Source organism: Hemitrygon akajei, chromosome 10 (genome assembly GCF_048418815.1).
Source record: "Hemitrygon akajei chromosome 10, sHemAka1.3, whole genome shotgun sequence".
Lineage (NCBI taxonomy): Eukaryota > Metazoa > Chordata > Chondrichthyes > Myliobatiformes > Dasyatidae > Hemitrygon > Hemitrygon akajei.
In genome coordinates, this window is record NC_133133.1 from 93,305,713 (window position 1) to 93,330,858 (window position 25,146).

At 42.7% G+C, this 25,146-nt stretch overlaps 1 protein-coding gene across 1 annotated transcript in view; it reads right to left on the reverse strand.

Annotated features, from left to right (window-relative positions):
* LOC140734545 (dedicator of cytokinesis protein 11-like) overlaps positions 1-25,146 on the reverse strand; it is a 290,183-nt gene that overhangs the window by 69,480 nt on the left and 195,557 nt on the right. The window contains exons 41-44 of the mRNA XM_073058668.1: positions 23,480-23,662; positions 20,496-20,609; positions 18,189-18,404; positions 13,126-13,183 (exon numbers count right to left, since the gene is read on the reverse strand). Coding sequence (XP_072914769.1) covers positions 13,126-13,183; positions 18,189-18,404; positions 20,496-20,609; positions 23,480-23,662 — 571 coding nt within the window. The remainder of the gene's footprint in view (positions 1-13,125; positions 13,184-18,188; positions 18,405-20,495; positions 20,610-23,479; positions 23,663-25,146) is intronic.

The window sequence follows — 25,146 nt, forward strand, 5'->3', positions numbered from 1 at the left end:
GCTGTTGGAGCAGTGCTGCCAGGATTATCAAGGATAAGTCCTTGTGGGACACTTTTTGTCCCACTTCCCTCCAGGAGAAGGTTCAGGAGCATGAAGATACGTACGGCCAGATTTGTGAACAGCTTCTTTCCAACTGTGATAAGACTGCTGAACAGATCCTGACCCAGATCTGGGCCGTACCTTCTAAATATCTGGAACTGACTTGCACTACCTTACTTTCCCTTTTCTATGTTCTAATTATTAAATTATTAAATTAATTTTAAATTATTAAATTTAATTATAAAAATATAATAATTTAAAATTTTATTATATTTACTTCGATTTGTACTTCAGGGAGCACAAAGCGCAGAAACAAATATCACTGTGATGATTGTACACTCTGGTATCAATTGTTTAGTGACAATAAAGTAAAGGAGAACAAAATAATTGTTACTCCAGTAGCACAAAAGACACAAAGCACAACAATAATAATTAAAAAAAACAATAAATATAAACACCCAAGATAGCTTATTACACAGATTGTTTGTATGCCCATAAAGTGACACTCAGCACAGGAGAGTCTGTACAAAAGGTGACTGACAGAAAATGATAAAGTAGTGGTGGCTGGGGATGTGGAGGGGTGGGTTAGTGGGTGGAGATGATAATCAGCCTTACAGCTTAGGGAAATTAACTGTTTCTGAGTCTGGTCATCCTGGCATGGATGCAACGTAGCCTCCTCCCTGATGAGAATGGAACAAACAGCTCATGAGCAGCGTGGGTGGGATCCTTCATGATATTACTGGCTCTTTTCTGGCACCTCTCTGTCTGCATGTCCTTGATGGTAGGTAGGCTATGCCAATGATATGTTGGGTAGTTTTGACAACCCATTGTGGAGCCTTCCTGTCTGCTGCAGTGTTGTTTCCGTACATGTAGCTTGTCTGGATGCTCTCTATTGAACTGCTGTATAGATGTGAATACTCCAGCTCGCTTCAGCCTCCTCAGAGAGCAGATGCGTTGCTGAACTTCCCTGATGGTGTGGAATGTGTCCATGAGAGGTTGTGCAAGACGGGCACTTCCAGGAATCTGAAACTGGTGATAGTTTTCACTGCTGTGCTGCCATTATAAAGAGGGGTGTGAGTTTTCCTGAAGTTGATAACCATCGCATTTATCTTGTTGAAATTAAGGAAGAGATTATTTGCATGGCACCAGGCCCTGAGCTCTTCCACTTCCTCTCTGTCTCATCATTGTTGGTGATGAGCCCCACACGGTTGTGTGATCAGGTAACTTAATAATGTGACGACGTGGGTGTTTGGCTGTGCAGTCACATGTGAGAGAGTGCACAGCGATGGGCTCAGCATATAACCCCTGGACAGAAACACGCACAGATGTTCACACAGACACATGTGATTATACATGCACACACATGCAATTATACAAATACATGTGGGTGGAACTGTACCTGCTGTAGACACGTGCAATTGTATTCGCACATAGAGAAATCCCAAAACAATCCTCTATCCCAACCACAGCCCCTCGTCTTGCCTTTGCCCTTCCCAGTTCCTGGCTCCACCACCATCTTCTCTGCATCGCACACAATCTGCCAACTCCTGGTGTGTCTAGTGTTAGCAACAGCTGACTACTAGTTGTCAATCAGGTGGGCTTCTCTGCTGAACCCACCTGATTTTTGCAGGTGGGTTGCAGTTTGCAGTAGGTAGTGCTTAAATTAGGAGGAGGTCCCAGAGTAACACTAAACTAAAGGGGGATAAACAAGTCCAAAGTTACAGCGGGAGACACCAGAGCATGGAATATTCCTCCTATGACATGAGGGGAATCAGGAAGACATCCAGTGTCCCTGGTGGCCACATGTGCACAAAGTGTTTCCAGCAACAGCTTCTGGATTGACTGCATTGCTCAGCTGGACCTGAAGAATAATTCACTATGGAACAATGGTGATGCTGAGATCTTCATGGAGAACGTACTTAAAGCAAGTTCCATTGCAAGCAATGGCTGGACAGGTGGACAAGCTACAGATGAGGACCAGGAAGAGCAGTAAGCATAGGCAGGTGATCCAAGACAGCTCTTTCTCCATCTGGTACACCATTTTTTGAAACTTTTGTGCGGGCCGATCACTTGGGAAAGCAGGCAAGCATGTAGATCCACACTCACCTCCACTGCTCATCTGTGGAGGCAAAAGACTAACAGAATGATAGTGATTGTGGTTTCTGTCATAAGGAGAACAAACTGAGGACTCTGTGGCTACAAAGTAGGAGGGTGAACAGCTAGTGCATGTGTTACAAGTTGGTGCCAACCAAAGGAATGAGGTCCTGCATTATGAATTTATGAGATAGAAAGAAGATTAAAGAGCAAAGTTGTAATCTTTGGGTAGCATTCAATATGCCAAGGATGCGGCCTCGAAGACTAGCATGCCTTCAGAGTTCTGGGATTTCGTGGTTCTGGAGGCAGGTGGACTCAAAGTCGGTGCCGCTGGAGGAAACTGGTGTGTTGTGGGAGACGGAAGATCGAAAGCAGCAAGCTGTCTGCTGGCTGTGTGCCCAGAGACCCAAGTTCTTTGGGCACAGAAGAAGCGATACAACAGACTTCTAACATTGTAAATCAGCGAGTTGTTTGTTACGTCTCCCTTCTCGCTGTGAAACAGGGACACCTCTTTTTTTCTTATCAAGGAGAGGGAGAGAGCTTATGGTATGTTGAATTATCAGGTGAATGAGTAGTCTTTGGGGTACTGCAAGCCTGTGTCTTTATTGATGCTTTGCTGCACGTTTGAGTGCTCAATGGGGGGTGCTGTTGCTTTTTTGCTGGTGGTGGTGGGGTCGTTGCTTTGCTGCAGCTTATGCAGTGTGGGAGGGAGGAGTTTAAATGTTTTGACATTAAATGTACCTTTGAAACTACCTGTTCTTGTGTTTGGGAACGGGAAGCTAGTTCAGTTGTGGTTAAAGGGATGATGCAGGAGAGAGCGCTTTAGATTTTGGATCATTGGGGATTTTTCTAGGATAAATGGGGCCTGCGCAAGCCAGGTGGGTCCAACATCCTTGAAGTGAGTTTGTTCATGCCCTTGTCACGTCCATCGCTGTCCACAGAGCGTTGCAGAACCACCTTCTCGGTCACTGGATCTCACTGTAGACCTCATCCACCCAGTCTGATGGAGCTGATTTCACATACTAGGACAGGCCTGTCCCTATCTCACCAGGGTACGACACCGCTGGCTACCTCAAGGGAAGTGAGCTTACAGCAATAACCAGCACAATGAAGTACAATACTTTTGCAATCAACTGAGCTGTGTCTCCAAGTTTTAACTTCTGTTTGGTACTGAGCAGATGAACAAGATGTGCGGAAACTCACCCACCACACTGTAAATGGAACCCAAAATAATACCCACTGGCTAATTAAACACCTCTCAAAGGTGGTGGAATTCCTTTGTCATTTCAGCCAGCTGCAACAAGATCCAATTTTCAGCTATTCCTCCCCAACTCTTTCATCTTTCTGCAGGACCCCTCTCCCTGTTACCTCCACCCCCCCCTTTGCTCATCCCTCACTGTCCACCCCTCCCTGATCCTTGAAGGCATCTCCTGCAACCTTAGGTGCTGCAACTCTTGTCTCTACGCCCTCTCCCTCACAACCACCCATAGACATAAACAGCCCTTCCAGGTGAGGTAAGGACATCCTCCAACATCATCTACTGCATTCTTGTCTGCCCTTCATCTATTCCCTGATATTTTCCATTATCACTTAGTTATCAGATCACTGTAACACCAGAGAGACGCGAAGCGTGTGTGGCAGGGTCTTCAGCTCGTAACGGACTACAAATCCACCCTACGTGCCAACAACAGTGAGGACTTTCTTCCTGATAGGCCGACTGCCTTTTATGCACGATTTGATGCACAGCACGACACGCTGGTGAGAAAGGCCCTAGCCAGGGTTAAACCATGTAAAGCTGCAGGGCCTGAATACATATCTAGTCTAGAGCGGGACTGTGCAGCCCAGTTAAAAGAGGTTCCAACAGATATCTTCAACATCTCTCTGGAATAGTCAATTGTTCCTGCTGACTTCAAGGCAGCCACCATTATCTGGCGCCCAAGAAGGCAACAGTAACCCGCCTCTACAACTACTGCCCAGTGGGACTGACCTCAGAAATAAATGAAAAGCTTTGAGCAGCTGGTTATGGATTACATGAAATCCCATCTTGCTGCTACATTTCCAGTATGCTTAATGCTCATATCAATCCACTGATGATACCTTAGCCTCTGCACTCTACTCCACCTTGCCTCACTTGGAAAACGGGGCCTCATATGCCAGGATGCTGTTTATTGACTTCAGCTCAGTATTTAATACAATCATCCCTCAGAAGCTGGTGGGTAAGCTGTCCTCATTAGGTTTCAATACCTCTCTGTAAATGGACCTTGGACTTCTTGACATAAAGACCACGGTCAGTCCATATTGGCAACAGCATCTCAAGCTCCATCATTCTGAGCACCGGGTTTGCGTGTCCAGACTGTGCTGATGTAGGATTGTACTGCTAGATCCAGTACAAACCGAATCATCAAGTTTGCTGATGACACAACAATGGCTGCCTTCATCAACAATGAGGATGAGAAGGCGTACACAGAAGAGGTAGGGCAGCTGGTAGAAAGCTGCATGTACAACACGAGTTTCACTGTGGACAAGATGAAAGAGGTGATTGTGGAAGGTACAGGCAGACCACTCCTCACTGCACATAAATAGCTCCTCTGTGGAGAGAGTTAAGAGCACCAAGTTTCTGGGAGTGCACATAACAAACGATCTCACCTGGTCCACTCCCCCCAACCAGTCTAATGTTTACAGGAGTATCATTAAGAGTGTTCTGAGTAGCTGCATCGCTGTCTGGTCCAAGAACTTCAAGGCCCTACAAAGGATTGCAAGGACTGCTGAGAGGATCATCAAGGTCTCTCTCCAACTCATCCAAGATATTTATCAGGAGGGCTGAGTATGCAGGGACCTTAGCATTGAAAATGACCCCTGCCATCCAACTTATAATCTCTTTAAGCCCCAACCATCAGGCAGGAAGTACCATAGCACTAACAGAAAGACTTTTAAGATGGGCAACAACTGCTTCTCTCACGCCGTAAGACTACTATACTCCCTGCCACTACCTCATCATATCTGAAGTGCCAGTAGCATTATACTGTTTACTTTTCAAACTTGAGACATAAATGCACCTTGTGGGGGAGAGGGGGAGGGAGGGAAGAATAAAAGTTGGAAAATAGAGTCATGAGCAGAGTAATATAGTGAAACAAACTGGAGAAAAAGCAATTGCTATCTTCTTTGCAATGCACAAATGTAAAAAGACAGACAGAACAGCATAGAAGAGATCAGTATGGGCCGGTTATGGAATCTATATAAACTCTCTCCATGATCGATATAACCCTTCCCTCCTACACAGCCCATAACCCTACATTTTTCTTTTTCCCATGAGCCTGTGTTTTTTTCTTAAATGTTCCTAACATATCAGACTCAACCATCACTTCCAGTGGTGTAATTCATTGATTCTCAAACTCCCAGTAATGCCTCTCCCCCAGTTCACCATTTCCCATCCCTCTCTCCTTGCCCGCCCATCATTTCTCTCTGGTGCTCCTCTCCTCTCCCTTTTTTCTTTCTACCCTGGCCTTCTGTCTTTTTCACTAACTGCCCAGCTCTTTGCTTCATCCCCCCCCCCCTCCAAATTTCACCTCTCACCTGGCATTTCTCTCTCTCCCCTCCCCTCCCTCCACTTTTCAAATCTACTCCTCAGCTTTTTTTCTCCAGTCCTGCCAAAGGGTCTTGGCCCAAAACGTTGACAATACTCTTTTCCGTAGATGCTGCCTGGCCTGCTGAGTACCTGCAGCATTTTGTGTGTGTAATTCAGTCACTGATTACTTTCCTTGTTAAAATAAACCTGCCTCTGATTTCTAGATTATTTTCACAGCTGTTTTCTTTTCGTGGATTATTTAATTAGTTACTGCACTATGGAGAATATACAAGACCATTAGAGCAGAATCATTGGTTCTATACACAGATTTTAAGACAAGGATTTTACGAAGAACAGGATAGAAAAAAGCACAATGGAAAAACTAAATTTAGAATTATTATTTTTTCAAATATAATGCATCTGTTTCCATTTATTGGTTACACAAACTATTCCCCTTTATCATCTTTTGTTTCACATTTTTAACGTACAATAACATAACTCATTGCATAGGGAATCCTTAATTTGGTGTCTTTATTTTATTTTATTAGTTTATTGAGATACAAAGAGGAAAAGGCCCTTCTGGCCCTTCAGGCCAGCAATCCCCAAATTAACCCTAGCCTAACATGGGACAATTTACAATGACCACTTAACTTACCAACCGGTACATCTTTGGAATGTGGGAGGAAACTGCAGTAATTGAGCCTGGTTGCTGGAACTGTAAAACGCTATGTTAACCACTAGGCCACTGTGTCGCCTGTAGGTTCGAAAATTCTTGGTATGTTGCTTCGAGGATAAATCAACTTCTTAGAAATTTTAACGTGTCAATATGAGTGTGTAAATTGACAGAAATTCTTGCCAGCTTTCAAGTTGAATTTCGAAAGTTTCAGTTATCCATTCTCAGTTACCTCATTTTCTCTTTCCTATGAAGTTAAATATACCACTGAAAATGAAAAAAAAATCTTCCATTAATTTTGAGGTTTTGATGAATGACTTAAACGTTGTGGTTTGCTTCAGACTTGCTGTCTCCTCACTGGTTGAGGGTTGGGGCAGAAGACTGATGAATTTTGGAGTTTTCTCACCACTGCAGAAAATAACTAGTGACTCACGCTGAAGCCGTGAGCAGTGGAGAAACAGGGCACTGTATACTACCTAGGCAGCTAAAACGGTACTTGTGGTTTTCCGGATTTGCTGTTTTTAACATGCATCTCCCTTGACAGTCAGGGGCTTGTTGTACCTACATGTCAACATTTGCCTAATCAAGTGCATGACAGTATTTTTCTTTGAGAACTCTAACCTACATCCAATCCAATTCCATGCTCCATCACTTTTAAAATTCCACTCTTCCACAGGGACACTCCACTGATATGGTTTTCCACTTTAATTCCTTTTTAATTAACTTACGGGTACTGTTCCGTACAGTAACATGTCACAGATGAAGTCACATTTACTCCAATTTGTGTGTGAATAGCGTTTCTCAACTTTTGGTTTACATGTTAACAGATATTTGCGGACTGTTCCTATTCGATCTATAACTAACCAGCTCACTCCAAAGGTGAATAAATTTGAGTTCTGACAGACACCTCACCCCGCAATCAATAGAAGATGCAGCACTGTCTGATGGATTTTGATGCACTTCTTTCAACCAGACTATTCTGAATTGTGGTATTTAGAAACTACTTCTTTAATGCTAAAATTTGAGTTGAATATATATTTGTAGAGAGTAATTGTTTAAAACCTGAGTAAAGTGAAGCCTTTCACTTTAAGTAGCAATTCTGAAATGAAATATACTCACATGTTGGGATACTCATCGCACTTCTATTGTTTTTAATTGCTGTAAGATCTGTGGCATGATATGAAATGAAACAACTCCATCTACGTTCCTCACTGCCTCAGAAAAGCAGCCAACTTCATCAAACATCCCTCCCAGCCCAGACATTCCCTCTTCTCCCCCATTCCATCAGGCAGAGAATACAAAAAATTGAAAATGTGCACCTCCAGACTTGAAGACAACTTCTACCCAACTGTGATAAGCATCTTGAATGAATCTTTTGTATGCAAATAATGATTCTTGCCCTCATAATGTACACCATCATGGCTCTTATACTTGTCTTCATGCAGGGGACTTTCTCTGTAACTGTCACACTATATTTTGCATTTTGTTTTTCCCCATGAACTACCTCAATATATTTATGTTTTGAAATGATCTGAATGGATGGATGCAAAACTAAGTTATTCACTGCATCTATGTACATGTGTCATGGAATTAGAGTCGCACAGCATGACTCCATGCCAACCATCTGCACTAACCTAGTTACATGTATTTGCATGCCGACCAACAAGTCCCCAACTGCGATGATCCTATTTATGTGCATTTGTTTGTGACTTTCTATGAGTTGGTGATTTGTGCTTGTCTGGATGATTTTTTTTAATAGAGAGAGTCCCTGCCTCCACTACTGCTCTCAGGCAGTGCATTCCAGATTCCAAAAACCTTCTGGGTTAAAACAAAGTCTCCTCAGATCCTCTCTAAACTTTCTACCTTTCCCTTTATGCTTGGCTGCGAAACCTCAGATACCTCCACCATGGGAAACTGGTTCCCACTATCTCACGATGGCCCTCATTATTTCCTATCACATCACATTCCAGTGTCCAGGGCAAACAAACCAGTCAATCCAGTCTCCCTGCGAAACTGAAATGGCCAAATTCAGGCAACATCCTGGTGCATCTCCTCTGCAGTGCAACTCATATCCTTCCTGTAGGTTCTTATCACTGAGACAGAGATCACAAGACTAGGCTGAGTATCCCATTGAGTAAGTGGGGCACTTACTGTTGTAAACAATGGCAACTAACAAGCAGCAAAATCCTTAACAATGAATTTTCAAATTTCACATAGCCCTTACCTCCTGAGTTTCTCTCTATACCACAGACCCTGCATCCTACCCCTCCTTCCCATCCACTACTTGCATTTCGTCCCCTTTTCCTCCCCCCCCCCTTACTACCAACAGCACATCCATTCCCCCGTTTGGTTCCACCTGCCCTTCACTTCATGATTTCCCTTTATCACTTCTTTTCTTTATCAGATTCTGACCCCATCTTCACCCCTCATCCCTCCCACCACCTGCCTTTTTTCCTCTACTCCACCCATCATCAAGCATGGAAACAGGTCCTTTGGCCTAGTTGCTGGCCAAGGTTCCCATTGAAGGTAACCTCATTTACCCACATCTTTCCAACACGTGAATCTGCCCAAATTCTTTTCAAATGTTGTGAATATACTCGCCTCACTTCCTTTCATGAATGGACCATATCCAGCTTGAAAAATGTTACCCCTCAGGCCCCTATTAAATCTCTCACCTTAAACCTATGCCCTCTAGATCTTGATTCCCCAACCCTAAGAAAAAAGAGTGTGCATTCACCAGATCTATGCCCCACAAGATTTTATGGACCACTATGTGAACCCCTCCCCACTTTTCTACACTGCAATGATTGCCTGTGTCCTCCAAAACCATTCACCCTACTCCCCATCTGGTTCCATCTACCCTTAGTGGGAGAGGGTGAAGGTGGGGTCAGAGACTGGAGGATGATAAGCAGGGAAACAAAGGATTGCAATGCTAGAATCTGATAAAGAAGGGATATGATACAGGAAAGAAGCTGCAGAAGGTTGTAAATCTAGTCAGCACTATCTTGGGCACTAGCCTACGAAGTACCCAGGACATCTTCAGGGAGTGTCCATTATTAAGGACATCCAGCACCCCCGGGCATGCCCTTTTCTCACTGTTACCATCAGGTGGGAGGTACAGAAGCCTGAAGGCACACACTCAGCAATTCAGGAACAGCTTCTTCCCCTCTTCCATTGAAGCTTTGGACAGTATCTTTTATAAATATACAGTATTTCTGTTTTTGCACATTTAAAAAAAATATTCAATATATGTAATTGATTTACTTGTTTATTATGTTTTATTTTATTTATATTATTTTCTCTCTCTGCTAGATTATGTATTGCATTGAACTGCTGCTGCTAAGTTAACAAATTTCACGTCACATGCCGGTGACAATAAAGCTGATACTGATTCATCCAGACATCTTCAACACTTCACTCATCCAGACTACAAATCAACCACCAGCATCCCCATACCAAAGAACTACACTCTCAGAACTAAATGATGAGTGACGCCAATCATCAAGAAATGCTTAGAATGGCAAATATCAAAAACTCCATCCCTGCCACACTAGACACCTACCAATAGGCTTACTAACAGGATCACTCTACAACAATTGCAATAGCACCTGGCCTTGACACACCTGGAAAACAAAAACATTGCTGTTTTTGGATCAAGCATGAGGAAATCTGCAGATGCTGGAAATTCAAACAACAACACACACAAAATGCTGGTGGAACACAGCAGGCCAGGCAGCATCTATAGGGAGAAGCGCTGTCAACGTTTCGGGCCGAGACCCTTCATCAGGATTAACCGAAAGGAAAGATAGTAAGAGATTTGAAAGTAGTGGGGGGAGGGGGAAATGCCAAATGATAGGAGAAGACTGGAGGGGGTGGGATGAGGCTAAGAGCTGGATAGGTGATTGGCGAAAGTGATACAGAGCTGGAGAAGGGAAAGGATCATGGGAAGGGAGGCCTCAGGAGAAAGAAAGGGGTGGGGGGGGGGGGGGAAGCACCAGAGGGAGATGGAGAACAGGCAAACAACTAAATATGTCAGGGATGGGGTAAGAAGGGGAGGAGAGGCATTAACGGAAGTTAGAGAAGTCAATGTTCATGCCATCAGATTGGAGTCTACCCAGCCGGTATATAAGGTGTTGTTCCTCCAACCTGAGTTTGGATTCATTTTGACAGTAGAGGAGGCCATGGATAGACATATCAGAATGGGAATGGGACGTGGAATTAAAATGTGTGGCCACTGGGAGATCCTGCTTTCTCTGGCAGACCGAGCATAGGTGTTCAGCGAAACGGTCTCCCAGTCTGCGTCGGGTCTCACCAGTATATAAAAGGCCACACCGGGAGCACCGGACGCAGTATACCACACCAGCCGACTCACAGGTGAAGTGTTGCCTCACCTGGAAGGACTGTTTGGGGCCCTGAATGGTAATGAGGGAGAAGTGTAAGGGCAGGTGTAGCACTTGTTCTGCTTACAAGGATAAGTGCCAGGAGGGAGATCGGTGGGACCCCATTTTGTTTTTGGATTTCAGTTTGTCATTCATTATTGTTCCAAGGACCTTGGAAAACACAACTCCTACTCCTTTGTCTAAGTACACCTCTGTGCAAATGGGTGTTGGACTCCCTAACTAACAGACCCAGATAGTCAAGATGCACTAGCACTCCTCCTTCCCCATCATCCTCAATACGGATGCCCCCAGGACTGAGGGCTGCGCCCATTGCTGTACAGTCGGGCCTCTTTATTCGCAGATTCCGTATGTGCAGATTCAACCAACCATGGATCGGGAAAACCCGGAAGTTCTCTCTCCAGCAGTCGTTGCTTGAGCATGTACAGACTTTTTTCTTGTCATTATTTCCTAAACAATACAGTATAACAACTATTTACATAGCATTTACATTGTATTAGGTATTATAAGTAATCTAGAAATGACTTAAACGTATAGGCAGTCCCCGGGTTACAAATGAGTTCCATTCCTGAGTCTGTCTTTAAGTCGGATTTGAAGTCGGAACAGGTACATCCGGTATTATTTAGCGCCAGTTAGTCAAAAGTTTTTCTTAGTATATAGTACATATTTTACCTTTCTATGCATATAAAACACTTAAGAAACATAAGTATTTTAATAATTTAACCATTGCGTTGCTTAGTAATAATTATAGCTTTCATTGGGAGGCCTTTCACATTCTCCATTAAAATTGTTCCGATCGTTGACTGACTGTAGCCTAACGCTCTTCCAATGACCAATGGCGTTTCACCTCTTTCCGATCACTTTATTACTTCCACCTTATTTTCAATCGCGATCATGATTATTTTCGTGAACAGAAACACTGTGGATTCAGAGCTGCGCCGCCAGGTCCTAATGTCCACCACATGGAGACATGATAAATAAAGTCCAGGGTTCCGCTGGGTCCTAAAGACCACCGCACTGATACATGTTGAATAAGGGACTTGAGCATCCACAAATTTTGGTATCCACGGGGGGTCCTGGAACCAATTCCCCGCGGATAAGGAGGGCCGACTGTACATGCTGCTCACACACTTGACAACATGGCCAAAAAAGTATGTCTGTCTGTCAAACACCCAAACAGTTATGTACCTTGTCAAGTTTGCCAAATGACATGAGAGTGGTGGGGCTCATTAATAACAACAGTAATGCAGCCTAGAGAGAGGAGGCGGAAGAGTTCAAGACTTGACGTCAGGCAAATACCTCTTCTTAATGTCAACAAGACAAATTAGATGGTTATTGCCTTCAGGAGTACTTGCATCACTCCCACCCTCTTTACATTAGTAGCACAGAGTGGAAACTGAACAGTTTCAAACTCCTACGGGTGCACACCTCACAGAATCCCTCATGATCCTCACAGGCACAACAGCTCACCAATGTCTCTAGTTTCTGTAGAGGCTGAAGAGAGCTTGATTTTGCACATCCATACTTCTGTCATTCTACAGATGTGCAGTAGAGAGCATCCCGACAAGCCACACCACTGCTTGGTACGGAATCTGCACTGCGGTGGACGGGAAGGCTCTGCAACTAGTAATCAAAGCTGCCCAATGCATCACCGGCACCAGTTTATCCACCAAAGACATATATACAGAAACGTGCAGGAAAAGGGACAGTAATATCATGAAGGTTGCAAGCATCCTGCGCAGGGAGTGTTTGTTCCACTCCCATCAGAGAAGAGGCTGCGTAGCATCCACATCAGGGCCCCCAGACTCACAAACGTTACTTCCCCAAGCAGTAAGACTGATCAACACCTAACTCCACCACTACTTTATTATTTCCTGTTAGTCACCTTATATACAGCATTGCATCACTTTATGAATTTACAAGTGATCTATGTACGAATACAAGCTATCTTATATTTACATTTAATATGTTTTTTTATTATGATTGTGTTCTTTATCCTTTCTGTGTTTTTTCTTGCTGTATCAGATCTGGAGTAACACTTGTGGACTGAAAATGACAGTAAACATTCTTGAACCCTGAATCTAGATACAGGGTCTCAAGCTGAAATATCAACAATTCTTTTCCCCCTCCTCCCACTGAATTCCTCCGGGGATGGGCGACAAATTCTGCAACTCCAAGATTAGACACAAAAAAAGAATGTAGCATCTGCTCACAATTTCTCTCATTAACAGAGAGAGACACTTCAAATAAGAAGCCAGTCAGATATACAAATGAACCTAATGCTGGAGCATCCATTAAAATCTCACTCCCTTCAATTAAAAACAGGACTGGATTTATAAGGAAAATTTGAGTCTTACTCTTCCTGTGAAGGTATTCAGCGACAACAGCTGCCATGTGAACGTAACACATCACTGCCTGCAAAGGAGAAGACAAACAATCAAGTACAAGTTGTTTAGTTAAGTGTCAGTCCAAATCAGCATTGTTGCATCCATTCAGCATGTTATGGGTTCCTTATCATGTAAATGAGACCATCAGAAACTCTCTGGACTTGCTGCTTTCTCGTAGGTGGTGAATTTCAGATCTGATGTTTACAAAAAAAAAGCCCCTTCTCTGCTGAATAAATGATGCCTTCACATTAGCATGGACGAGTTGGGCTGAAGTGTCTGTTTCAGTGTTGTACAACTCTTTGAATTAGTTGTAGATGAGCAAGGCAGCATTCTACAGTGGTTGGTTATTTAATCCATGATTGGCATCACCTAAACAGATCATTCCCCCGCTGCTGCTGCTCAAACCTTGGATACAAACTAGCTGCCATATTCTGAGTACTACTGCAGAGGGTACACTGTCCCAAACTGAACGTAGGCCATATTGGGACTACTGTAGAGGGCACACTGTCCCAAACTGAACGTAGAAACATAGAAAATAGGTGCAGGAGTAGGCCATTTGGCCCTTCAAGCCTGCACCGCTATTTAGTATGATCATGGCTGATCATCCAACTCAGAACCCGGTACCTGCTTTCTCTCCATACCCCTTGATCCCTTTAGCCACAAGGGCCATATCTAACATAGGCTGTATTGGGACTGAGGTGAGAAGAATCTAGATGGTGGTGAACCAGAGCTGGTAATTCCTGCCATAGACAGCTGTGACAGCTTGATAGACTTGTGGACATTAAGGGAATCAAGAGAGAAGGAAATAGAGCAATAAAAATAGCAGCGAGAAAGAAACATTAAACAATGTTTTTAGACTCTGAAGAGCACAGATAAGATGGACAGTCAGTTTTTTTCCCATAAGACAGAGGCTAATTCTATACCTATTTGACACATCAGGTCTGCTCCGCTATTTCATGAACCTCCACTTTGAACATACTCAATTACCTCGACTCCACAGTTGTCTATAAGCAATGAATTCCACAGATTCACTAAACCCTCTGTCCAAAGAAATTCCTCTTCATCTCTGTTCTAAGTGGATGCCCCATTATACTGAGGCTCTGCCCTCTGGTCCTGGACTCCTCCACTATAAGAAGCATCCTCTTTACATCCAGTCTATCTAGGTCATTCAAACTGGGCTTCTAGCCAGGTATAGGTATCGATTTTAACTTTGCTTTGATGACAAACTCTGCCATTTTCATCAGAGATGAAGCCTGGGTATGTTTTGAATGTAGAAAGGGTTGGACAGAGTAGATGTGAAAAGGCTGTTTTCAGGTGCTCTATCTTAGAAAGGATGTGCTGATGTTGGAGAGAGTTCAGAGAAGATTCACTAGGATGATTCCTGGAATGCAGGGACTAACATAAGAGGAGCATTTATCGGCTCTTGGATTGTATTCTTTAGAGTATAGAAGAATGAGAGGGGATCTCATAGAAACATTTTGAATGTTGAAAGGGTTGGAAAGAGTAGATGTGGAAAGGCTGTTTCCCTTGGTGGGTGATTCCAGGACAAGAGGTCACAGTCTTAGAATTAGAGAGTACCCATTTAAAACAGAGATGAGGAGAAATTTTTTTAGCCAGAGGGTCGTGGATTTATGGAATTTGTTGCCACATGCAGTTGTGAAGGCCCAGTCATTGAGGGTGTTTAAGGAGGAGATTGATAGGTATCTAATTAGTCAGGGTATCAAGGGATATGGGGAAAAAGCCAGAAACTGGAACTAGATGGGAGAATAGTTTAGCTCATGGTGGAGTGACGGAGCAGACTCGATGGGCCGAATGGCCTACTTCTGCTCCTTTGATTGTGATCTTGTCTAGTCCGGTGGTACACATAGCCCTGTCATTCATTCCTCCTGATTGGATGAGGACTAACCAATCAGGTTTCTGCTGCCCTGCCTTGTTTACAATTGAATTCTAGTTCTTACTTTGAGTGAGACCTTTGTTTTCGTTAAAATTATTTTTTCTAATTTTATTTTAATGGCTTTCTTCACCAGGCGGTCCAAAAGGCCATTGGTGGGGCACAGTAGTTTTTTGTTGAAGTCAATCCTATGTCCATTGTGTATGCAGTGTTCCGCTACGGCCGACTTCTCCAGGTAACTGTAACAGAAACACCTCCTGTGCTCCTTGATGTGGGTGTCCTTTGTCAGGACTCATGAAGGGTCTCGGCCTGAAACGTCGACTGTACTTCTTCCTATAGATGCTGCCTGGCCTGCTCTGTTCCACCAGCATTTTGTGTGTGTTGGGGTAGCAAAAACCTGATTGGATGAGGACTAACCGATCAGGACTGACGGACGACATGGGTATATATACCAAAAGACTAGACATGCCCGGGCATCATCCCTGATGAAGATGGCAGAGTTTGTCATCAAAATGTCAGCTCAAATCCATACCTGCACCCAGCTGGAAGAGTTTATTTGTCATATATTCTGGAAAAGCACTAGACCATTTTTTAGGTCATTCAATATTCAATAAATTTCAATGAGATCTCACCTCATTCTTCCAAACTCCATCAAGTACAAGTGGAGAGCCATGATACGCACCTCATACGCTAACCCTTCCTGAGATAATTCACATGAACCTCCTCTGAACCCTCTCCAATGCCAGCAAAACCTTTCTTAGATAAGGGGCCCAAAACTACTCGCAATACTCCTAGTGTGGTCTGACCCATACCTTAGAAAGCCTCAGCAGGTACAACAGCAGCATTTAAGAGGCACTTAAACATTTGGTCAGGCAAGGATATGGGCATTTGTAAGCATGGGATTAGTTTAAACTGGCCTCATGGTGGCACTGACATGGTGGCCAAAGGATCTATTTAATGTGCTGCACTGATCTCTGGGCTTCTGATAAATGAACATACCAAATGCTGCTCTGTATTTCATGCCTCAAACCACTCCTCAATGTTGTGTTCCTGCATCTTTAAACACACGGAGTAACGAACAATTCAGAACATCTGGTACATAATGTGGTAAATGTGTGGTTATCCATTTTAGTAATCAATGCAAAAGAGTGATAATTAAATGGAAGACTAAGTAACTTTGATGTGTAATGGCACTTGGATGTATTTGCATACATGTCACTGAAGGCCAAAATGTACTTATTGGAAGTGATTAGCAGTCTTTACTGGAGAGGATTTGAATATAACATTGAAGAATTCTTCTTGCAACTGTACAGGACTTGAGGAGATTGTCTGGTGTATTGTGTGCAGTTTATTTCCCAAGAAAGAATAAACCTACAGGATAGTAAAGATTCACTATCCAGCGACCACTGCCTTAAGATAAGAAACTGAACAGACTGAGACTGTGTTCTCTAGAGCTTTGAACTTAGAAGGCAACACTTTTTGATGGGTGTAGGGAGGATGTTCGCCCCAGCTGAGGATTCTAGAACCAGGGGCAAAGTTTGAGACAGAACAAAAGATTAACTTTATTTGTCACATGTACTTCAAAACATACAGTGAAATTCGTTGTTTGTGTCAAATGAAAACTACAACGATTGCGCTGGGCATCCCACAAGTGTTACCACACTTCCAGTGCTAACATAGTATGCTAATCCAAACCACGTCTTTGGAACGTGGGTGGAAACTGGAGCATCTGAAGGAAACCTATGTGGTTACTGGGAGAATTTCCTTACAGACAGTGGCAGGAGTTAAACCCCAATCGATGATCGCTGATGCTATGAAGTGATTTCTCAAGCCAAGCCACTAAATGACCATGCGCCCAATGGTGTTCAGGATGAAAATCAAGGGAACTTCCATCACTCAAAGGGTGGTGAATCTTTGACATTCGTGACCAGAGAGAACTGTGGAGGCTCAGGCACCAACTCCGTTGGCAAATGATAGACATATTTCCACCAGACAGTGAAAGATTCGAGAGATATGGGAACAGTGTTGGAAAATGTTGCTGAGGCCAAAAGCAGCCAAAATCAGTGTGGTTTCTGAAAGAAGGACCAAATTACCTACTTCTGCTGTTGCTTACCCTCTTTGGCTATAAAGCATGCCGTAAGTTCACCACTGACAGTCATGGCTGGTATTCACCTAGTTTAAACTAATTGGGTATATTTATTAAGTAACTTGATGAGTTGGGCTGGACCAGTCAGGGCAAAGGTTGCAAGTTTCTTTCTCCAAGGGAAATGGTTTGAGTTTTGCAATGATTCAGTAGTCATATAGTTACTTTTCATGAATTGTGCAACACTGCCATCAGACTCCTGAACCAATCAATCTTCCTAGTGGTGCTGTCACATTCATGTACTTATTAGTCTGCCTTAGTTACTTCTACATTATCACTCTAGTATTCTCCTTGCCCTGTAACCTTTGCACCATTCTGCTCTTTGATACTCACCATCATAATTATTATTACTATTTACATTATTTACCCTGAGTGAAAAGGAATTCCAATGCACACTGACATTTATGATGATAAACTAATTAACTAACTACACAGAAAATGTTGGAAGTCAATGGGTGATACAGCATCTATGGATGGAATGAAGAGTTGATATTTCAGGTTGAGATTCTTATTCTGGTCATATCTTGACAGAAAATATCGACTGTCCTTTTCCCTCCACACATGCTACCTGACCTACTTAGCTCTTCCAGCTTTTTTGTGTGTTGCTCCAGGAGAAACTTCTTCACACAGAGAGTGGTGAATCTGTGGAATTCTCTGCCACAGGAAACAGTTGAGGCCAGTTCATTGGCTATATTTAAGAGGAAGTTAGATATGGCCCTTGCGGCTAAAGGGATCAAGGGGTATGGAGAGAAAGCAGGTACAGGGTTCTGAGTTGGATGATCAGCCATGATCATACTGAATGGCGGTGCAGGCTCGAAGGGCCGAATGGCCTACTCCTGCACCTATTTTCTATGTTTCTATGTTTCTATTTTAGCATCTGTAGTCTCTTGTCTCTAACTAACTTATTTCCTGACTATGTTAAGGTTTAGTTAAAATTTGCCAATGCTTATCCCAAAATTTGAGCACACATATATATACTCGAACTTGATGGTTACTCACCTCCGACAGGTCTCCGTTTTTCACATGGATTTTAGCCATACTGCCCAGCCAAGTCTTCCTTAGCTCAGGTGTGCTGGCGTAGGACTTAGCTAAGCTATACTGAAGGTCCACCAGCATCTCAGGGTCTTTCTCATGCTCCTTCATCTGGGCAGTGGCCATCAGGACTGTCCGAATTCTCTTGGTTAGATCTTTGACCTCACTTGGAAAAGCAGTTGTCTGAAAAAAGGAAGAAACTAGGTTCTGAAATGCTTTTATAAAATGTATGGACTAATTACCAAGATAACCACAATTTCACCTTAATAATCCTACTTGATAAACCCCACATTACAATAATGTAATACCTTTAGCTGGCATTCCACAATAAATTCAAAAGGACACATTTTGACATTGAACCATCTGAGAAGCCAGGACATATATCTAATTAAAATAACCAAAGGCCACATTTTAATCAATGGATTGGAAGAGCTGAGAAATAACAAAGATTGGGAGGAAATTTCCATCTTGAAAAAAATACAGGGCTTGCAATGCTACAAGTCTGGAGCAGTTTGCAGAGGTAAACTGGGGGATGGCTAATAGAAGCTTCTGAGAATGAAGAAGCTTATTGAGAAAACCCGAGTTAGGGGAAATATGAGAAGAGTCCAAGACATGGTTAGCAAAACTTTGGACAATCTACAGTGTATGATGGGTGGAATGAGGCATGGCAGTAATGTACTAGTGTTTTGGGGGAATGAGAAAGGACAGAGTGAGAGGCAGATTTGAGATGGTTTAGAGGACGCCATCACATGATTTTCCATTGCCATTGCTCAGATCATGGCAGTATCCATGGATTGGAGAGGTACTCATTAGCAAAGGTTCAATCAATTCATTCTACCCTAGCAATAAATACCAGCAGAATGTGCTTTCTAACTAAGACTGGAGAACGGAAGATTGAATGGATTGAAGGAGATGAACTACAGAGACATTGAAATTTGGCATTTACTACCACTGCTCAGGTTAGCTTGGGCATTTTATTGAAGCCCTGTATTTATATAATGAAGCTGCTCACATTGTACTTTTGGTTACAGAGATTCCACAATTATAAATTATCATTCTGTACATATTCCAAAGAGTTACTCCTTTTACTAACATCTGCATTAAAATTCAATCCAAATACAGCTTGCCAAAGCTCTGCACAATCTCACCAAAACTTCCTTACTTTTCATTCCAATTCATTGCAAAAAAAAAAGGAACATCTCACTTGTGTTCACAGCTGTGTGGTATACCTGAAGGCTGACATTTCACACCTCATGATCCTGATTCATACATTTCCCAATTTCCCACTGTTGAAAGAACATTTTGCTTTTATGCTCTTCCCACTGTAATGCGTAATCTCATTCTCTGAGGTTGGCCTTCATCCGCTGGCCTCTCACCTACTTCTTTAATCCAGGTCCCCCTGTTGACTCTGAATCCTCCCCAGCACAGCTCACCACCTTGTTCTGCATCACGATAAACCCTTACATTGTCCTTCTACCAAAAACGAATACAAACAATGAATAGCAATGGTAATGATTCTTGAGACAGCTCACCTACAGCCTGAAAAAAAACAATTTACTCCTAGTCCCACTCTCTTTTAATCAATTCTGTATACATGCTGAAATGTATTAAAATATATTCTATTCATGGTGCTCCCACAACTGATTATCTCACTTTAAGGGCTCTTTATCTTGTTATTTATTGCTATTTACATTTGCATTTGCACTGTACATTGTTCATTGATCCCGTTTACAGCTACTGTTCTATCGACTTGCTAAATATGCCCGCAGGAAAACGAATCCCAGGGATGAACGTGGCGACATGCATGTACTCTGATGATAAATTTTACTTTGAACTTTGGAAATGTTAGCCCCTAGACCGAGCAACCCTTAATTAATCTCACATTCTTTTAATCTACTGCCTTAATGGATGTTTTTGGAAAATCCAGTTAAATAAGGGTGGCCAAATTATACTAATGCAGATAAGCATCTGTGCCAAAGTAAGAGACCAGCATAGAATAGTCACGGGCAAGATGGACAATCAATGAAGTATGAACAATATCTAACTAATGGGACAGATGGTGATTAATTCCCTTCTACTATTTGTTGGTGTGGTGGGTCTATTAAACGAAGAGCTGTACTTCCACTTTAAGTGGGATAACAGTGCTTAGGAAATACTCGTCTCTACATCATGTGACTTGCAGTTATAGAGTCATATGGCAGGTCATTCAGCTCACCACAAACATAGCCACATGAGCACACCTGTCTGTATCTGCGTTAGGAAATGCATCCATACCTTCAGAGCCTTATCACTGTTGGCAAAGTTGTTGATAATAGAAAGCGAGTCTTGGAACCTGGAACCTCCAGTAAAAACAACATCGGCTATTAATCGGCTCACTGCGATAATGATCTAAAATGGAAACAAAGGCTATGTTTGTTAATCCTTCCCACTGCTGAGACATTTTGGAATGAGTACAAATCTGTAAACTTATCAATGAGTGGATCATTTAATAGAAGTTTGGAATCCAGTCTTGAAGAATGCAGTTAAGGCTGAAACAGTGGCATGAAAAGAAAGACTTACAGCAAAGGAGGTTTCAGTTAAAAATAGAAAATATTGGTATTACTCAAGTCAGGCAGCAATTGTGGCAAGACAAACAGATTTTGGTTTCATCGTAAATGAAACAAAGCACTATTACGGTGTAAAGAAAGGGTTGTGGTGGGGGTAAGGGAGGAGAAAAAGAGGAAGTAGATCTGTCATTTGGTAGACCAGATCTGTGTCACATCCAAAAGGTTTGAATGCAGTGGCTGTGCTGTTGTCTAGAGCTTGCTGTCCTTTAAAGTCATAGTGAGAGTGGGATGGAGAATGAAGCAACGGTGAGTCACGTGGACTCAACTGAGACACATGGCAAAGTAGTCACCCAGGTTGGGTTTATCTTCACTGTGTTGGACAGGAACACTGAACGAACTTTGCATCAATTGCTGCTTCTTCCACCTGGAGCAACTGGGCCCCTTGAAACCATTGATAATGGAGGTAATAAAGGGGCAAGTTTAGCCTTTCCTAAGATTGTATTAAAATATACCACAGGGAGGGTAGTGGATGTCAAAAACAGCCAACAGTTCCTTTGGAACATTGAAGGAAAAATGCTTGATAGTGGTATATGACTCCAAAGGGTCAGAAAGTGTGGATGCTGGTGGGGAGCAGTCCAGGAGACTGTGCTATGGTCCTGAAAGAGGGGGAAAGAGTAGATAACTTAAGAAGCTAAAACGATGACATGGATCATCTTACGATTTCACCCAATACTGTCTCAAAAAAGCAAAATGTATCAAAGAACCCCATCACGCGGGCAATGCCATTTTCTGTTACCATCAGGCAAGAAGTACAGAACCCTTAAGTCCCACATAACCAGGTTCAAGTACAGCCATTTCCCTTAACCATTTGATTCTTGAACCAATGTGTGCAACCCTAATTATTACTTCAGTAAAGCAACACTATTGCCACTTTGTACTTCAATGGACTTTTATTTTTTTTTTTGGCTCTGTGTGCTTTTCTTGTGAAACTAGTACTTAATTTATGTTTATCTTGTGAAAGTTGCTTTTCTGATACTATGTGCCTTGATGCTGTCACAAGTAATTTTCTTATTGCGCCTATGCATACATGTACTTATGCGTATAACAATAAACTCAACGTTGACTTTGAGCTAGCAGTGCTTTGTTCTTTTTCATTTTTATGGGTGACTTGGATGGGAAAGTGGAAGGGTGAGTTAGTAAGCTTGTACATGCCACAAAGTTTGATGGTACTTGGATAGTGTACAAGGTTGTTATGGGTTACAACAGGACAGTGACAAGATGCAGAGCTGGGCTGAGAAGTGGCAGATGGAGTTCTATCCAAATAAGTATGAAGGGATACACTTTAAATGATTGAACCTGAATGCAGAATACAAGGTGAATGGGAGGATTTTAACAGTGTGGAGTAACGAAAGAATCTTTGGCTCCAAGTTCACAGGTCCCTCAAAACTGCCAAGCAAATTGATAGGTTGGTCAAGAAGGTGTTGGTGTGTTAGCCTTCACTAGTCGGGGGATTGAGTTCATGAGCTGTGAGGTAATGTTTCAGCTTTATAAAACTCTGCTTAGACCACAATTGAAGAATTGTGTTCATTCCTAGTCACCTCATTATAGGAAGGATGTGGAAGCTTTAGAAAGAGCACAAAGGAAATTTACCAGTATGATGCTTGGATTAGAGAACATTTCTTAAGAGAAAAGGTTGAGCAAGCTAAGGTTTTTCCTCTTTGGAATAAAAGAAGAGGTGACTTGATAGAAGTACATAAGAGACATAAATAATGTGGTTAGCTAGCACTTTTTCCCCCAGGATGGTAACAGCTAATGTAAGAGGACATTTTAAAGCTCTTAAACCCATGGAGTTACTTTCAGGGACACTTCATCTCATGTTCTTAATATTTTTATTACTTTTTTTCTCTTGTATTTGCAGTTATTTTTCTTTTGCACATTGGTTGATTGTCAGCCCTGTTGGTTGCTGCCTTTCACTGATTTTATTGTTTTTCTTGGATTTACAGTAAATGTACACAGAAAACAAATCTCAGGGCTGTATATGGTGACATATACGCACTTTGATAATAAATTTACTTCGAACTTCTAAAGTGATTGGAGGAAGGTATGGGGGATGTTAGAGGTAGGATTTTTGCACAGAGAATGGTAAATATATGAAAGATACCATCAGTGATTGTGGGGCCAGATACAACATGAACATTCGAGAGTTTCTTAGATGAATATCTGGATGAAAGAAAAGTGGAAGACTATGTGAGAGGAAAGGTGAGATCAATTTTGAAGTAGGTTAAAAGATCAACAGCAATGAGAGGTGGCTGAGTGCAGAGAAAGTAATTGGATTCCACAGTCTCTTGGGTCTCCATTTTACAATTCTCCTCTTGACTCTCTTTACTATTGTCCTCATATTCTCAATCCTGAGTTCTCTACTGGTTATATAATGTACACCAGCAACAGTTTCCCACTTCCCTATGGAACATGCAAAGGTTTTCCTGTTTTGTGGATCGTTGTGTGAGGGCAGGTACACTTCTTCTGACAGCAGGCAGGTGGGGATGATTTGGATCTCTGCAATAGATGTGAATGATGAATACTGTTGGGACAAATCACAAGCAATATGATGGACGCACGCGGCAGTACTCCACATTAACTGCAGGCACTCTGTCCAAGACTGGACACTGGAGGTGGGGCAGCCAGGTTAAAGTTCATCATCGTGGGACTGACCTGCAGGTGAGTTCTCAGGAAGGTCTTCCTCTTGGTGTAATCAAAGTTGTTCCTCATCAATAGGTAGAGGAGAGCAGAGGCTTCACTACGAGTCGAGTTCAGCTTTGAGGTGCAGCCCTTTAAGATTTCATAGCAAAATGTGGCGCAGATGTTGTCCCGTCCTTTAAAAAACATTGATGGGAACTGGAATACATAGAACAGAGAAAAGTATAGTGTAGGAGCTGAACCTTCAGCTGATTGAATCTATGCTGACCATTGACACCAGTTCCATAATAAATCCCCTTTCATTCCTCTCACTACTACTCCCAGATTCTAGCACTCATCGACACATGGGACAACTTACAGTGGCCAATTCACCTCCTGACTGCACTTTGGGACATGTGAGGAAACGGGCACACCTAGGGGAAAGCTTGTGGTCTGCAGCAGAACATTCAAACCCCACACACTAGAGGTCACGATCAAGCTTCCTTTATTTTGCTGAAGAACCAGAATAGGTGCTGAGCTCCCAGATTATTGCATGAAAGGAAGGCCAAGGGTCTCCCTTACAAAGATACTGTGAGAGTGGATACAGATAGAGTAATTCCACTTGTGGGGAAGAGTTTAAATAGAATCCAAATTCATGAGGAAATCACCAAGAAATCCCTTGGGGAATTCAGAAGAAGGGTTTTTAGTCAAAGCAAATGTGGAACTCACTTCCACTGATTGCGCTAAACTGTTTCAATGCATATAACAGGAAGCTGGAGGGTACAGAGGGTTACACTGAGAGGGTTCGATGAGGAAGAACAGGGGACTGGAGTGGAGTATAAATGCAGGCAGAAGCCGATGAGCCCACTATATCCTGAAGTAATCCAGTGTCATTGTGGAGATATTGCAGGGCAGAGAGAACACAAGGAACGACATAAGCTGACTCCATACATAGCTTCAAACTTTATGTGAAACATTCCCATTGAACACAAAACCAGACATCATCAGCGACCTCTGGTACTTAAAGTCAATAGCTAGGAGCTCTGACCTGATCACCAAAAGGCAGTCGTGGTTGCCCTCATGCTTTGTAACTAGTTTCAGCCTGAATCATCCTGGTCACTTCTTAGTTTCAGATCTCATGGTTTGGATTCTTTGCCAAAGGAAATGATCTCAGAGTGCAAAATCCCTCCAGCATTTCAACGCTTAAATCAAATCACTCACTTCTCGTCTGCTGAGTCACATGTAAGCGTGTCAAAGAAATCAACTTCCATCGGAACAACTGGATCACCATATCACCATGCCATGAAAACTATTAGCACAGAAAGTCACAGAATACAGAAACAGGCCCTTCTGCCCATCCTGTCCAAGCTGACTTGTCTGCTCATCTATGCTAATCCTAACTGCCAATATCCTTCCATGCCTTATCCCTAGTGATTGTATTTAATTTTATCACATCCTCTGGTGGCATATTCCAGAATCAATCCTCTCCAACATCGAGTACATATACAACGAGAGACCATAAGATATAGGATCAGAAATAGGCCATTTAACCCATTGAGTTGCTCTGCTATTTTAGCATAGCTAATCCATAAGACCATAAGATATAGGACCTCGTGCTGGGGCTAAACGGCATTGAGGCGCGTCCCCTGGGTGGTGGATGGGGGATCCCTCGTGTGGGGGGTGCACCGGATAATATGGAAGAA